The following is a 14,689-nucleotide window of genomic DNA, read 5'->3' on the forward strand; positions in this document are numbered from 1 at the left end:
TTTAAGTGCAAAAGGAAAATGCAAAGCAAGATGCAATAAAGTTTAACTTAAGCCTTAATTTAGTTGATAAATAAGATTAGTAAAATGGCGTATAACATCGTTTTTTTCACTTATCTATATCCACTCACCACATTAAAAATTTGTAACCTTAGCATTTTCTATTATTATATTGTTACTAGTATTATCATCATCCGTTATTGAGTGGGTAGATGTGATTTGTATTTTTAAGGAAACAACTATTTTTCTTTTACTTACTAATTTGCAACTAGTGGAGCTGTTTTATCCATTTTGGGATTGATGTTCTTTTTCTTTCTATTCTTTTCTTTCCCCCAAGAACTTTTGGGAATGACTCTATGTTAAATAGATTCAAACTCAAAAAACATTTAGTCTTGATAATTAATTAGGACTTTTTAAAGTTTTTCCAAAGACTTTTAAGTCAAAGAACATTATCTTCTTAACGAATTAGACATTCATAATTTAAATTCTTCCTCACTTTTCAATTAGAATGTATCCAAAAAAGAAAATATGTACGTTAGAATTTGAATCGATGACGTTTGATCCATGATAATTTCTCTTATCACCAAGGCAAGAGACCTAAGACACAAATGAGATTTTTTTTGGTATAGGCAAGAAAAATTAATTAAGAATTTAAGGCTTAAAAGAGGTGTCATTCCCCATTAAGGAGTCATTTTTAATTGCATCCATAATAGTGAAATAATGTAAAGAGAGAGCCGTAGTTCATTGTCATCATTTTATTAGAAATAGAAATTCTTGTATCACACACACACACACACGCACACACACACACACACACACACATATATATATATATATATATATAATTAGTCCATGAGTAATTTTATTCCCTAATATTTAAGTGATCACTTTCAGTTACTTAGATGACATGATCAAAATAAAAAGAAACATTTGACAAATCACCACTCCATTATGAAATTTGACTAGTTCTCATATATTTAGCAAGTTCCTTACGGGGTTATCCCCCTTGGTAAACACAAAAATCAGGTTTGGTCAATGAATTACTTGAAATAATCATTAAAACAACTAATCTTATTATCTAACTAAGAACAAAGCTTAAGGTTGCCATTTTTTTAAACATCTAACAACCAAAAGCTTTGATTCTTATGAAGAGATGGATAATATGTTCATCCATAATGTGTTAGAAATCCCAAAACATGGAATCAAAGAGGGGGAGAATTCAATTCAACTCTCAAGTCTTGAAACCAACTCAATAACCATATTTACTACTTTGACTTGGGAAATAGTACGTGCTTGTGTGTGTGTGGTGGTACGATTAGTGTCTATTCATGACCTCCCTCATTCTCCCGACTTTGTTATGTAGCTGCGCATTGAAGACAACTATATGTACCATTTGCTCAATACTTTAATGGATATTCTCTTTGCCTTTATTATGAATCTATGTCCTTGCATTTCTTTCTTTTGCACCACTAGCATCTAATTAATACTAGAGTGAGTTGTGCGCTTAAATCCCCTTTATTTTTATCCTGGGTTATAAGCTCACACGAGACCGCAGTTTTTCCGATAAAGAAGTTGCAACTGCCAAGATAAGCTCACACTATCCAGTTCGTTATCCACAATATACCAAGTTATCCTATTAAATTTAGGGAAAATTTTCTTTTACATTAAATGATACAATGTAAATTACATTGTAAGCACAACGAAAACATATGATGGACTTTAAATTTAAATGTAATTTTTTTTCCAATGACAATTAAAGTTAATGTAGTTATGTAATTAAATTTGACGTGTGTTTATCTCTGTATATATATGCATGGATTTAGTTAAAAATAATCACAATTATACTGTTCAAATTATACATTTTAAAAAAAAATATTGAAATTATACATGGTCTTAACTTACACTTTTTTAAAACCATATATTTTTAAAATATGTAATGGTTTCATATATATATATATATATATATATAGTATCAATGCATGGTGCTTCTGATAGATCATTTGATATAGTTTATTTTGTATTTTTTATTTGAATAATAATAAAAATAATAAAATTCAGTTCTATCTTAAAACATTTAAAAGGAAAAGTTATACATTAACAAATAAAATAAATAAATAAGCCAAACTAAACAAAGAACAAAGTCTTCTCAATATAGATTTTTGGAAACTATAAACAGTGAGAAACGTAAAACAAATAATAAAATAAATAAATATTAGTTTAATGCTCCTATGAAATAGATAATATCAGTGCATGGTGCTTCTATTTGATCATTTGATATATTTTACATTGTGAATTTTATTTTATTTAAATAATAAAACACATTTATATCTAAAGAAACTAAAATGTAAAACTATACATTAATAATAATATAAAATAAAAAATTAACTAAACAATCTCAAAATCTTCTATATATAGTTCTCTTTTGCAGGCGAGATTTTGAGCCTAATGCCTTTGTCCAATTTCACTTCAGATATTATATCACATCACATTGACCTTTTCAAACAAAAGTTCAAGCAAATTGGCAAAAAGAAAAAAAAATTGGACTTGAAGAAAAGACCATCCAACACTGAATAATTAATTAATCACATAACCTATAGTACTCATCACATTTATTTCAAACTCACCTACCACGGGTAATTATTTAATGCTCCCGAAATACCATAAATGCATTCTCCTCTCTCTCACATAATTGTGGGTTTCACTAATTAAATTCATGATGGAACCCACAATTTAAGTGAAAGGGAGGAGTACATATTTATTGTACTCCTAGAGTATTCAATAATTTTCCACCTATAGCAAACCAAATTTTACTTCAAGGAAACATGTGAGGTTTGGCCTCTCTCTCTCTCTCTCTCTCAAATATGCCATTGATCATGAAATTTCAAAGTCGTCCAACAATGAGAGTGTATTGCTCAAGCAATGAATCATCCATCTATTTATATGCTTCCTTCCTGTAATAACAATTCACAAACGAGAGAGAGAGAGAGAGAGAGAGAGAGAGAGAGAGAGAGAGAGAGAGAGAGAGAGAAAATGACTCAAATGAGACATGAAGATGACGATATGATAGAATTTCACAAGACACCGGGAAGTCGGTGTAGAGATGATACAATAATGGAAATAACGATTCAAGGAGGAGATGATATTGTTGATCTCTACAATGCAGTAGCAATTGGTTGTACAACTACATTGAAAAGTTTGATCGATAAAGAGGCAAAAATAGCCCATTACCATCAATTTTGAAACTAATTTGCTCAGAAACACTGTTTCCGAACTATATAGCAATGTACCACTTTTTCGGGTACTCGAGCTTGGTGAGCTCGAGTACTATGTTTTTTTAATCCACCTGGCACCGTGACATGGAAATAAGGAATTAAAAAAATAGCTTGGTACCCGAGCTCAGGAAGCTCGAGTACCAGAAAAGCCCGATGTCCCCCTGTTACCCACAAACCAAACCATTTGTTAGAGTGCTACCCACACTTACACTTTCTCAAACTCCCTCTCAATCTCAGATATCACTTTCTCAAACTCCCTCTCAATCTCGCCATCACTTTTTCAATCTCCCTCTCAATCACGCTATCATCTTCCTCACGCTCTCATTCTGAGTCTCGTTCTTGTTCTTGCTCTCGGTCTCGCTCGCGGTCTCCCTCTCAGTCTCGCCGGTCTCGCTCGCGGTCTCCTTCTCAGTCTCGCCGGTCTCGCTCGCGGTCTCCCTCTCAGTCTCGCGCTCGCTCGCACTGTCACTGTCGGTCTGCATCTTCAGTTTGGATTCACCAGGTATGTCTCCTTATCTCAATATTTGTTTCAGCATTGGGTATTTGTGGGTCTTTGTGGGTATTTGTGGGTATATGTGGGTCTTTGTGGGTATTTGTAGAGGAGATGCTGTAAATGTTATTTTGTAGTTACAGAACCATTCTCTGGAGCCAGATTGGAGCATTGGGTATACTTAATCGTAGATTTTTGGTTTCAAAATTATCTTTCCATTATAGCTTATACAAATTGAACATTTACTCTACACTGACAAGAAGAGGCTTATGATACATGTGTCAATAAGCCAACTTATATTGAGGGTAAACCTTAACTAGGAAGTGACCTATGTGTGATTTGTGTTAATTTTCACTTGATTTTAGTAGTGTTTAAATTTAAAAATGCATATAGTTTTACAGACTGGGATTGGGTCCAGTGCTCTAGTGCATTGGATCCAAGCTTTGACCCTAGTTTTACTAAGATTCAACATGAAGTCCAAGATGCTAATGATGTAAGATAACGCTTTTTTTTTTGGAAGCAGACACGTGAATTGTGATTTGTGAGTTAGGGCCATATTTGTCTCTTAAGTCATAAACATGTACTGGAGCTGAAATGCTGAACTCTGGATTAGCAACTCAGTAAGCTCAAACAAGAAGAGTTGTTCAATTCGTATTTGGAAACTCTCTAACCTAGAGAATGGTGTTGAAAAGTAATTCAATTGTTAGTATAAGATTCTATAAAATATAAAATTTTTATTTGACATATATTAGAGCAGTTCGTCCCTATATAACATAAATGTTTTGTTCATGCTGTCTCATAAAAAGCTATGAGTGATACCGAAACAGTGAGAATAATACTTTAGGAGTTTGTTGCAAATTAACAAAATTTGACATGGTTCTGCCCCATTCTAATTTCCTGGTAGGGCTGATTATATGCGATGGAAGGAATGGAAATATTCTTTACTTGTCTCAAATGTTATAGAGAGATGAGGAATGTTTATATTTGATTAAATTGCACTTTGTTTCTTAAAGTACGTGGTCATTTTGTTTTGTCTCTAAAGCTTAAAGTTTAAACATTTAGATTTTGGATCCGAAAAGTATAATACGCTTTGATATGCGTCCCTTTGTCAATACCCGTTGTTGGGGCCGTTGTTAAATTCCTACTAAGCTGAAAACAATGTAGTTTTGATGTACAGTATTAAACCACATCCTGTAAACTATGCTGTTTTGAGCACATAAAAATTATATTATATTTTTTTTTCCTAGTAAATTACTATTTTTTTGGTTTGTATTTTTATTTATTTAAATTTTCTCTCTATACCCATTGAATCCATACCCATCCATCCACAATTATTGCCACCAACCTCCATCAATGCCACCAGTCAAGTGTTGAAGAAACCCATCTTAGCAGCCTTGAATCCCATCAAAACATCTCTATAATCAGCTTTCAAGACTCTTAAGAAAGAGAATGATCATTGCATTATGTATAAGCAAGTTTGTTAGGTTTCTTTTTCTTGAAAACGAGTCCTCTATTTGTACTTGAGGCCCTTGGCAGTTAGGTGAGAGACTGACAATTGTTCATTTCACGTGTTTCTCTTCTTGGGCTTAAATGACAATTGCCATGGAGTTAAATGTTGTTTGTAATGGTTTCTGTTGGGGTTAAAATAATTCTGAAGTGGGATGAAATAGAGGCACAGTAAGAAACGTACAACTGAAAAGGTGTAGGTGATGTGGTGCCCCCAGTAAAAATAATTGAAAACTAGGACTAATGCTAGGCATAGTAATACTCGAATAGTTGAGGGCAGGGTGGAGCAATTCCCTCAACGTAGTTAAGGGCCTTGAGCAATTTTTGAAACACACATCTGCAAAAGCGACACATGGCATTGATGCAGTTAACTTTGGAATAATTGCCTCAAAGAAGTTGTAAGAAGTTTACTGAGAATAGTTGAAAATTTGGAAAGTGTCATTAACAATTAGCAAGGAAACACATGGAAGGCATAAATTGATAAATGATAATAACCGCTAAAATCTTAAGTATTAATAGAGGCATATTCTACAGAAAATAACACCGCGAATACACTAAAAAATTTGTTGAGATCATTTGTACTTAGTTTTGTAGGAGATATTGTAGTTCTTAGGAGTAGTGAAGAATTTATGTTTGTAAGTGCTTTCTGTGAACTTTGTGATCAAGTTTAATTAAGTTAGTTTCTTGTATCTAGTTGCTGTGCTTGCTTTCAATTAGTTTGGTTTTAGAATGATGACTAGTATATGGTTTATGTAGTTTACTTTGAATTGAATTAGTTTGTTTACTTATATTTCACTTCAAGCCAATTTATTTCGAATTAGATTACTTCAAATCCATTGCATTGGAAATAACTTAGATATCGGTACTTAGTTTCTTAGAAATTGTAGTCATTCTAGTCTTTGTCTTTCATTGTTACTTGCATTACAACAAGGGTCCTCTTAAATGAGGTGTTTCCAAACCTCAAACTCTAATCCACAAAGTTAGATCTCATTTCATGCCAAAATTTTGTCCAAATGGCCAATTTAGGCTTCTGACTTTTGACAAAGACAAAAATATTAGGTATATAGTGTACCTATTTATGTACCAGAACGGAATATTCTGGTTAGAATGGAATGAAAGTCAAAATATTACTGATAAATGCAAAACAAATAGATGGAAAAAAAATAGTGTTTAAAAAAAAAAAAATCTTTTGACAAATGTGAACTAATTGAATGGACATGAAATATATTTTACTGTTTTCTCCACAAGTAATTAGTATTTCTTTTTTAAATGCAAAGATTAAGGAAATAAAAAGGGATCTTCATGATACACATATATACACCATACAGGGAGCATATCGTACTATTTAGTGATTAATAGGAAATTAGGAATTATCTGTGTAATCTTATGCCATGTTTCAAAGTGTGAAACTCTAGGAGATAGGAGATATTTAACAATAGTTTCGAAATATTTATTATAACCTAATATAGGCTTATTAAAGTAACACCTATATATAGAACAAATTCATGTGGCAGTGTTTTAAGATATATAGCCTCTAAACTCTTACACACAAATAGAATTCATTGTCGCACTTCTAATGTTTCACTTTTTTGCATTAAGCTTGAAAGTTGAAACAGATCACATATAATGATGTTGCATATAACCATAATGATGTTGTTTCCAAATGCCAGATATGGACCCACATGGAGCTATACAGACTTTGTGCACGAGGCAGGATAAGCATCGTTCAAGTTTGCTTTTGGATGCTCATTTGGAAGGCGAGGTATGCCCTTGTAATTATTTTGTAGTCGAAATATGGGCGGAATTTAACTTTGAAGCGTACTTATTATGTGGTACTGTAATTATTATTAATACTACGCTGCTCTATTTGCAGGAAGTGCCAGGTGTATTGACTTGTCGTAACCGAGACAAAGGTCTGCTTCAAGGAGGGGTAGATGGGTTAGATCCACGAATTCTCGCTTATATCACTGATGCGGGGTTAGATGGGCTGCTTCGGGTCCCACGTATGGACATTGACCACGCATTGATCACAGCGTTGGTGGAGAGATGGCGGCCGGAGACGCACTCATTTCACTTGCCCCACGGTGAAATGACTATCACACTACAAGATATGGAGGTTATAATGGGGGTACCTGTAGATGGCTTGCCGTTGGTGGAATCTATACCCTCGACGGGCAGTTGGCGTGACGTCTGCAGAAGATTGCTAGGGTGTATACCGCCGCCACATAGAGAACTTAGAAACAACAAAAAGAACACTGGAGTGCTGGAAGGGGCGAGCATAAAAGCCAAATGGCTTGAGGATCAGTTTCGCGACCCTCTCCCGGTTGACGCCCCTGAGGCGCTTGTGCAGAAGTATGCTCGTTTTTACATATTGGAGTTGTTAGGTGGTACGCTATTTATGGATAAGTCTGGAGAACGGATCTCAGTTAGGTATTTACAATATTTCGATCCAATCAGCAACGGAAAGAAGTATAGTTGGGGTAGTGCAGCACTAAGTTGGCTCTATAGACACCTCTGTAAGGCATCAGAGAAGACAGCCAAGCAGATTGGGGGTGCACTACTGTTGGTGCAGTTGTGGGCGTGGGCGAGGTTTCCCCACATATGTCCTGTGATGAGGCATCCACACCAGGCACTGCCTCCAGGTCCACTTGCTGTCAGGTATGTAGCATCTTAGATACTTATCGTTTTACATTTCCTCATTAACTTTGTTCGCATAGGAATTATGTAAGTAACTAATATGAAGGTTATGTCTGTGTTGTTTGCTAGATGGAAAGGGGCTAAGATAACAACTGAACATTCGATGCACGTCCTACATGCCTATCGTGTGTCGCTTACTTCACTGCGGCCAAATCAGGTATCGTGTCTTACAAGTGGAAACCGCTTTGGCATGTAGTTTTTGTACTTACAATTCACTTTGGAGTGAATAAACATTCTTAATTATATATCTTTCTTACTTATCAAAAAAGAGAAAAAAAAACATTCTTAATTTCAGAGTTACATGTATTGTTTACATTCGTTACACATTTTTTCTAATTATATTGTTAATATGGTTGTTTGCATCTGTTGAATCATTGCAGATTGTTTGGGAGCCGTACAGAAATTATTTGCGTTCTCTACCCGCATACTGTACGGCAGGCCAACGTATATGGAGGTCTATTGTGCCGCTGATACATTTTTGGGTGGTTGAAGGCCATCATCCTGAACGTGTTCTCCGACAGTTTGGGATGAAACAAGGCATACCAGAAGATGTTGATACTTCAATTGAACTGCACAAGATCACCCTCCAGGGCAAGCACGAAAAAGATTGGGCCCAAATACATGCCCCGCATATTGCTAAATGGGCTGCGCACGCCAGAATTGCCGATGCACCGGCCTTTCACGGGGAGATGAACTACAATGACGAGTATTTGGTTTGGTTTCGTCCCCGCACTATTCGCCATATTACAAAAGAGACTTCGTACTGGGACATTTTGGTAAATTTACAAAGACTGTTTCGTTATAAATGTACTTTGTTTCACATAGTTTAGTTAAACCTACTAACATTACTCTTGTATATTTGTGACAGGTTGAATCGCAGTTGCGCATTATAACGAAGTGCGAACCAGAGTCTGAGATCTACACCGACTGTATTAATACCTTGGAAGCTGTTGAAGAGATCGGTCGGTTATCCTTGGACCGTGCACGTTACGTGGGCAACACAAGTGAACCAGCTGTACGACGTGGTCGGCAAACAGGTGGACGTCAAGGGCGTGGAGGCTGTCAATCTAGCCAGCGTCATACATCTAGTCGGCCTCCCACATCTGGTCAGCGTCACACACCCGTGCCCACATCTAGTCGACGTCCCACATCTGCTCAGCGTCCTACATCTGGTTCGCGTCACACACCCGTGCCCACGTCTAGTCGGCGTCACACACCCGTGCCCACTTCTAGTCGGCGTCACACACCCGTGCCCACATCTACTCGGTGCCACACACCCGTGCATGACCACACCATGGAGGAAGCAAGTCAGACAACGGATGAGATGTGGGACGACACTGCTTATGACGTAGGCTCCATGGCACATGATGATGCGGGTCCATCCCATACGTTTGCCCATAGAGACACATTTGGGTCCCCATCCATGAGGAGCGATGGTACTTGCCCACCCACATCTCCTAGTATATCTCCGTTGCCCACCACCCGTACGTCTCCCCCACTGACTGCTGGCCCTGCTCCTGCAGTTGTACATGGTAGAGATGAGATGAGGTTCATGCCCACTCCTAGGCAACCCACCCCTGTTGCTGTCCCCCCTGAGTTTGTGCATACCGAGTTCATCCAGACGCAGATACCCAACCCCCCACCAGAGCCTTTGCACATCGAGGATCGGCCACGAAGGCCGCAACGCACACGGACACATCCTCCTGACTGTGGGACTGGACATGGTACTATAGTTTGATTCTATACCGATTACATATACATCGCTTTATAGTTAAATCATTTGCATATTAATATTTGCTTGTGTTGTGTTCTTGTTGTGTTCTTTTCAGGCAAGGTGAGACCAATCAAGGAACCGGTGAGGAGAAGAAAACGAGAATGATTCAAGAATGGGCAAGAATTTTTGCTACTTTGGGTTTGTAATGGTGTAGGATCTTTTTGTCATGTATAGGATCTTCTTGTTCTTTGGTGATATATATATATATATATATATATATATATAGTAGCACATATATTTTGGCAATGAACATGAACATTTGGGCTTACAATCTGATATATTTTTTGTTCGTAACTTGCAAAATTCTGCCAATGAACTTCAGAAATTTCCATTTGAGATCTATAGAATAACTTATGTAAATTATGTTTCAGTTGCACAACTGTTTTTTTTGCTAGTAAATTTAGGAGAATGTGGTATTTGGCCAAAAGATAGCCATGTCTACAATAAAAACTGAGATACACTTGAGCTCAAGGATAAAACCTCTTCATATAACATTCTTTTTGGATTGATTCATTTGCCATATTAAATTTCTAAATTTTGTCATTGATTTGAGCCAATATTGTGAGGGGCAGGACTTGTCATTGATTTGTGTTCCATTGTGATACTTGTGGCTGACTCTCGATTGAGATTCATTATTGTGCAATATTTGAATCTTTATGTGTGTGTATGTATTTGGCAGGTTCAATTTGACAGGTTCTATATGTGTGTGAGGATCAGAAAAATTGGGATGTTCTATATGTGTGTGTATGTATTTGGCAGGTTGAATCACTCGGGTTCTATATGTGTGTGTGGATTAGAAAAATTGGCAAGTTCTATATGTGTGTGTATGTATGTATTTGGTAGGTTGTTTGGAATAGATTCACTGTATGTCACATTAACTTTTTGCTATTGTTAGCAAAACCTTTTTTTGCGATTGACTAGTTCGCAATGAGGCAAGTGTTTTAGTAACATCATTGATCTCTATAGCATTTCATGGGTATGGAAATTTTTTTGTTGGTTTATGAAAATTTCTCTTACGGCTTTGGATGAATTTAAATCTCATTTATTTGTCTTTGTGAATGAGTCCTCACTCAAATGATACTTCCTCCTCTCAGAAGTATGGGTGGAGAGTGAGTTTATGGGTTCACAACCTACTAAGTGCGTGTGTAAGTTATCAATAAAAAATAGTGAAGTGTATTTATCGTTCTGGCAATGCTAGGTAACAGCTGTGAGTCTTTTGACCATGCATGTGCAACTTTAAGAACCAATACTGAAATTTCTTGTGAGATTATTTTTTAAAGGGATTTTCTCTATTTTACAATTAATATATTGAATTAGTTATTACAATGAGCAGTTTATTTGGTGACAGGTCTTGTAAGGAGAGTGACCACTTCTGATCATGTGTATAGTTGCAATGAGCAGTTTATTTGGTGACAGGTCTTGTAATGCAATTTTACAGAATTTCACACTGTTTACACACCAACCAATATGGTGGTGAGGATCTAAAGAATTTAAATGGTGTTCTCTTCATGGTGGAATGAAAAGATAACGGACATCGTCACTTTTATAATTTACTATCATCCTCTTTAGACATTGTTATCAATTTATTACTGTTTCCATTCTTTGTTCAAATTTGTTGTTGTGCTTGGTCATTGCATGAATGGTATTAGACTTAGAGGTCTAACTTTTGGCAGTTACAATGGAAAATATTATTGTCAAATTTTATGTATAATAAAATCTTTCTGTTTGTGCATATCGATATTGTGTTCTGGCCTCGTCATGCTTTCACTGTTTTCTCATTTTTTATTAGCAGCTGCAATTTTGAGTCCTTTGACCATGCCTATCAAGGCTTTAGTCATATATGATTCATGGTGTAACAATCCCACCCACCTCTAAATGATTAAGTGGTAAAAGATTAATTTACTTGACTCCTTTGTGGCTAACTCATTGGGATTAATTTCTACATAAAGGAAGCATGTTGCCATTGTTATATTTTGTAACTCTTTTGAGACCTATGAAGTTTTATAAAATATTGAGTGCTTGTTTCTGGTGCATGTATGTATATACATTGGTGTGGATGTTAAGCATCATTCATACAATGAGAAGGTAAACTTGTCTATACTCTTGTTGGAATTCCATTATGCATCTAGGCAGGAGGTTGCCCATTATCTCTAGGACATGCTCAATGTTGCATGTTCGGGCTGTCCAGTGCTTTGACAATGTCTCATTCTTATAACAGCCATGTAGCTTGTAGAGTTGAGATTTTTTTTTGCTTCCAAATTAGAAGTACAAATGGGTTTAAGATTTTATGCAAGTGCATCCTAGCTTTAGTTTCCTTCATTTGGCTAAGCAAGTCTTCTATTCATAGGCCTGCCAATAGTTGTGATTATTACAATAGACTGGAAGGATAGCTTATGGAAATTTGCACTTGTACACTCCTATCTTTTTCTAAAAATATATTTGCTATGACCTGGCTTTCTACTTTTTTTTATCTTTTATTTTTTATTATTTAGATGAGGCATTCTACTGGTCTTGTGAGCTGACATTTGTTTCTGAGCAAATTATTTAGACACACATAGGTTCTTAATGAATGTTTTCAGTCCCTTCTTTTTAAAGAAAATGGCAGATTAGTACCCGAGTTTAGTGACTGCGAGTACCAATCTGCGTGGGGAAAAAATTAAACCAAAAAAAAGCCAAGGTACTACGCCTTTTTTTTTAATATAGGTAGACTGGTACCCGAGCCCAGGAAGCTCGGGTACCAATCTGCCTAATTTCAGAATCACCCAGTTATTTAAGCCAGGGTAATTTTGAAATTACACAGATTGGTACCCGAGCCCATGTAACTCGGGTACCAAGCTGCCTAATTTAAACTTAACGTTGGCCTACGCTCAACAAGATCATGAACTTAGGCAGATTGGTACCCGAGTTTCTTGGACTCGGGTACCAATCTGCATGACAGATGGAAATTTGATAGTGTATGTTCAAACACGCAAAAACACAAGGCACTTCCACACCTGTACGGATCTTCATTTTTTTCCCCTAGATTAGCGTAAAGCCTCTGAATCGATAAAAGAAATCAACAAGAAAGAGCAAGAGAAAAAGCCTCTATTCTGATTCTACAAGAAGAAAAAAAAATGAAATTGGAAAAAAAAAAAAAAATTTAACAAATCAGAAAATCCTTCAGATCTATCAAACCCAAAAACCCTTCACCTTCAGATCTATCAATGACTTCTCTGCGGGACTTGAGCTTCTTGTTAGTGTTAATATGCCCATTTGCAACCCAAGGAATTTCCACACCTTTAAGTTTTTCTTTTTCTTTTTTTCTTTTACTTTTTGAGGTTCTTATGCTTGTTTTCTGGCTCTCTTTTTAGTTTCAGATTTAATGCCCATTGCCACTGTGTTGATGCATGGATCAGTGCAGAGAAGAGCAATGGAAAAGGTCAAAAAAAAAAAAAAAAAAAGTCGCGAAAAGAGAGATTTACAGAGGGAGCGGAGAGAGAAAGAAAATCCAAATAAGAAAGACGCTAGTGGCTTTTTTTTTTTAATTATTATTTGTTTTTAATACTGTAGGAAGTCTGCTAGTACCCGAGCATGCTGGGCTCGGGTACTTTACAAAGACCGCCACTAAGTAACGCAAACTTGGTGGGCGTTAATTATTATTATTATTTTTTTTGATTGACGAAAAATTAATGTACAACGAAGCCAACGTTTTTTTTTTTCTTTATTTTTGTCATGAGAATAAATAAAATCCAATTATATCAGGACATGTAAGTTCCCACAGTTTTTATAAAGTGTTTGTAGTAAAATTACAAATGTCATGTCACTTTTTTCATTAGCCACATAAGTATTATTTTTATATTGTACACACAAACTTCCATACACATTATTATTTACACAAATAACATTATAACAAAAAATAATGCACACAATCAATATTACATATACTCTCATAGACATATAATATAAAGAATAATGCTAGAGATACAAACTGTCAATCAAATTTTTTTACAAACTGCTGTTGTGGTGAGTGATTAAGCTATTATGAAAAAATGCATATTAATGGTATGCCTAAATAAAAACTAATAACAAGTTGGCCACATCAACATTTTGTACAAATTGTTAATTATGGTTGTAACATTACTCTACAATCTACAAACACTTATTCTAATCTTCAAGCAAAAATGAAAAAAAAAAAAAAAGATAATAAAAAATAGCTATAAATGAGCATTTGATCTTCCAAATTTAAGTGAAATTCACCTTTTTTTTCCCTGCCCACTTGTCTGACGCCAACCACTAAGTTAAGGCAAATGGTACCTTCTGAGTCTCCCTCACTAGCTTACTTGTAGAATTTATGACCATAATGACTCTTGCACTAACATCACAAGTCCATGTGAAGAGTCAGTTGTTGCCATGTGAAAGATTACTGAAGCTATTTACAATTGTTGGGTCACCATCTGCAGATGAACTGTGTCAGTTTTTTCCATTGAAGGCAAACCATTTAACCTTTGGGTCCTGCCTATTGTATACATAGAGGTAAGTTAAATGTTTTGTCTGATTGTGTGTGCATGTGTGGTTCGTATGACATTATTTTTGCATGACCACAGTTCATGAGTTGAGTTTTTTGCAAGACCCTGCGTCCATGTACAACTGCTGATATATATATATATATATAACTTACAAGTTATCTAAACAAATGGAGCAGAACTATATTGTAACAAAATAAATTGTAAAGAAACAATTGCAATTAGAAGCATTTTTTTTTTTTTACCTAAAAAGAAAGAAAAAAAAAACCATTTCATAATTACTAATAGTTGAAAGAGAGATAGTAAATCCATAAATTATTATATGCTTTAGAAGAATAATACATATAGTTTAGACATGTACTTTGATTCCTTTTCCTTCAAATAAATTAAGAAAAAAGAAATCATGTATACGTTTTTTATTTAATTTTGTGAAATCTAAAAAAATAGCAAA

General features: G+C 35.5%; 1 protein-coding gene and 1 long non-coding RNA gene across 2 annotated transcripts; both read left to right on the forward strand.

The window, feature by feature from the left end:
• The first annotated feature begins 3,036 nt into the window (after positions 1-3,036).
• LOC115964978 (protein MAINTENANCE OF MERISTEMS-like) lies at positions 3,037-9,895 on the forward strand. Its single transcript, XM_031084194.1, has 8 exons — positions 3,037-3,172; positions 3,649-3,771; positions 6,936-7,027; positions 7,139-7,923; positions 8,032-8,119; positions 8,343-8,738; positions 8,831-9,686; positions 9,792-9,895. Exons 1-8 carry the CDS (start codon positions 3,037-3,039, stop codon positions 9,839-9,841), a joined length of 2,526 nt encoding a protein of 841 aa, XP_030940054.1. The 3' UTR covers positions 9,842-9,895.
• A 1,608-nt stretch (positions 9,896-11,503) lies between these two features.
• Positions 11,504-13,155, forward strand: LOC115963299. The gene is made up of 2 exons (XR_004085787.1): positions 11,504-11,821; positions 13,087-13,155. It is a non-coding gene; the product is annotated as an uncharacterized LOC115963299 (long non-coding RNA).
• Positions 13,156-14,689: the final 1,534 nt, after the last annotated feature.

The sequence above is a fragment of the Quercus lobata genome, chromosome 10, assembly GCF_001633185.2.
Source record: "Quercus lobata isolate SW786 chromosome 10, ValleyOak3.0 Primary Assembly, whole genome shotgun sequence".
NCBI classification, from domain to species: domain Eukaryota; kingdom Viridiplantae; phylum Streptophyta; class Magnoliopsida; order Fagales; family Fagaceae; genus Quercus; species Quercus lobata.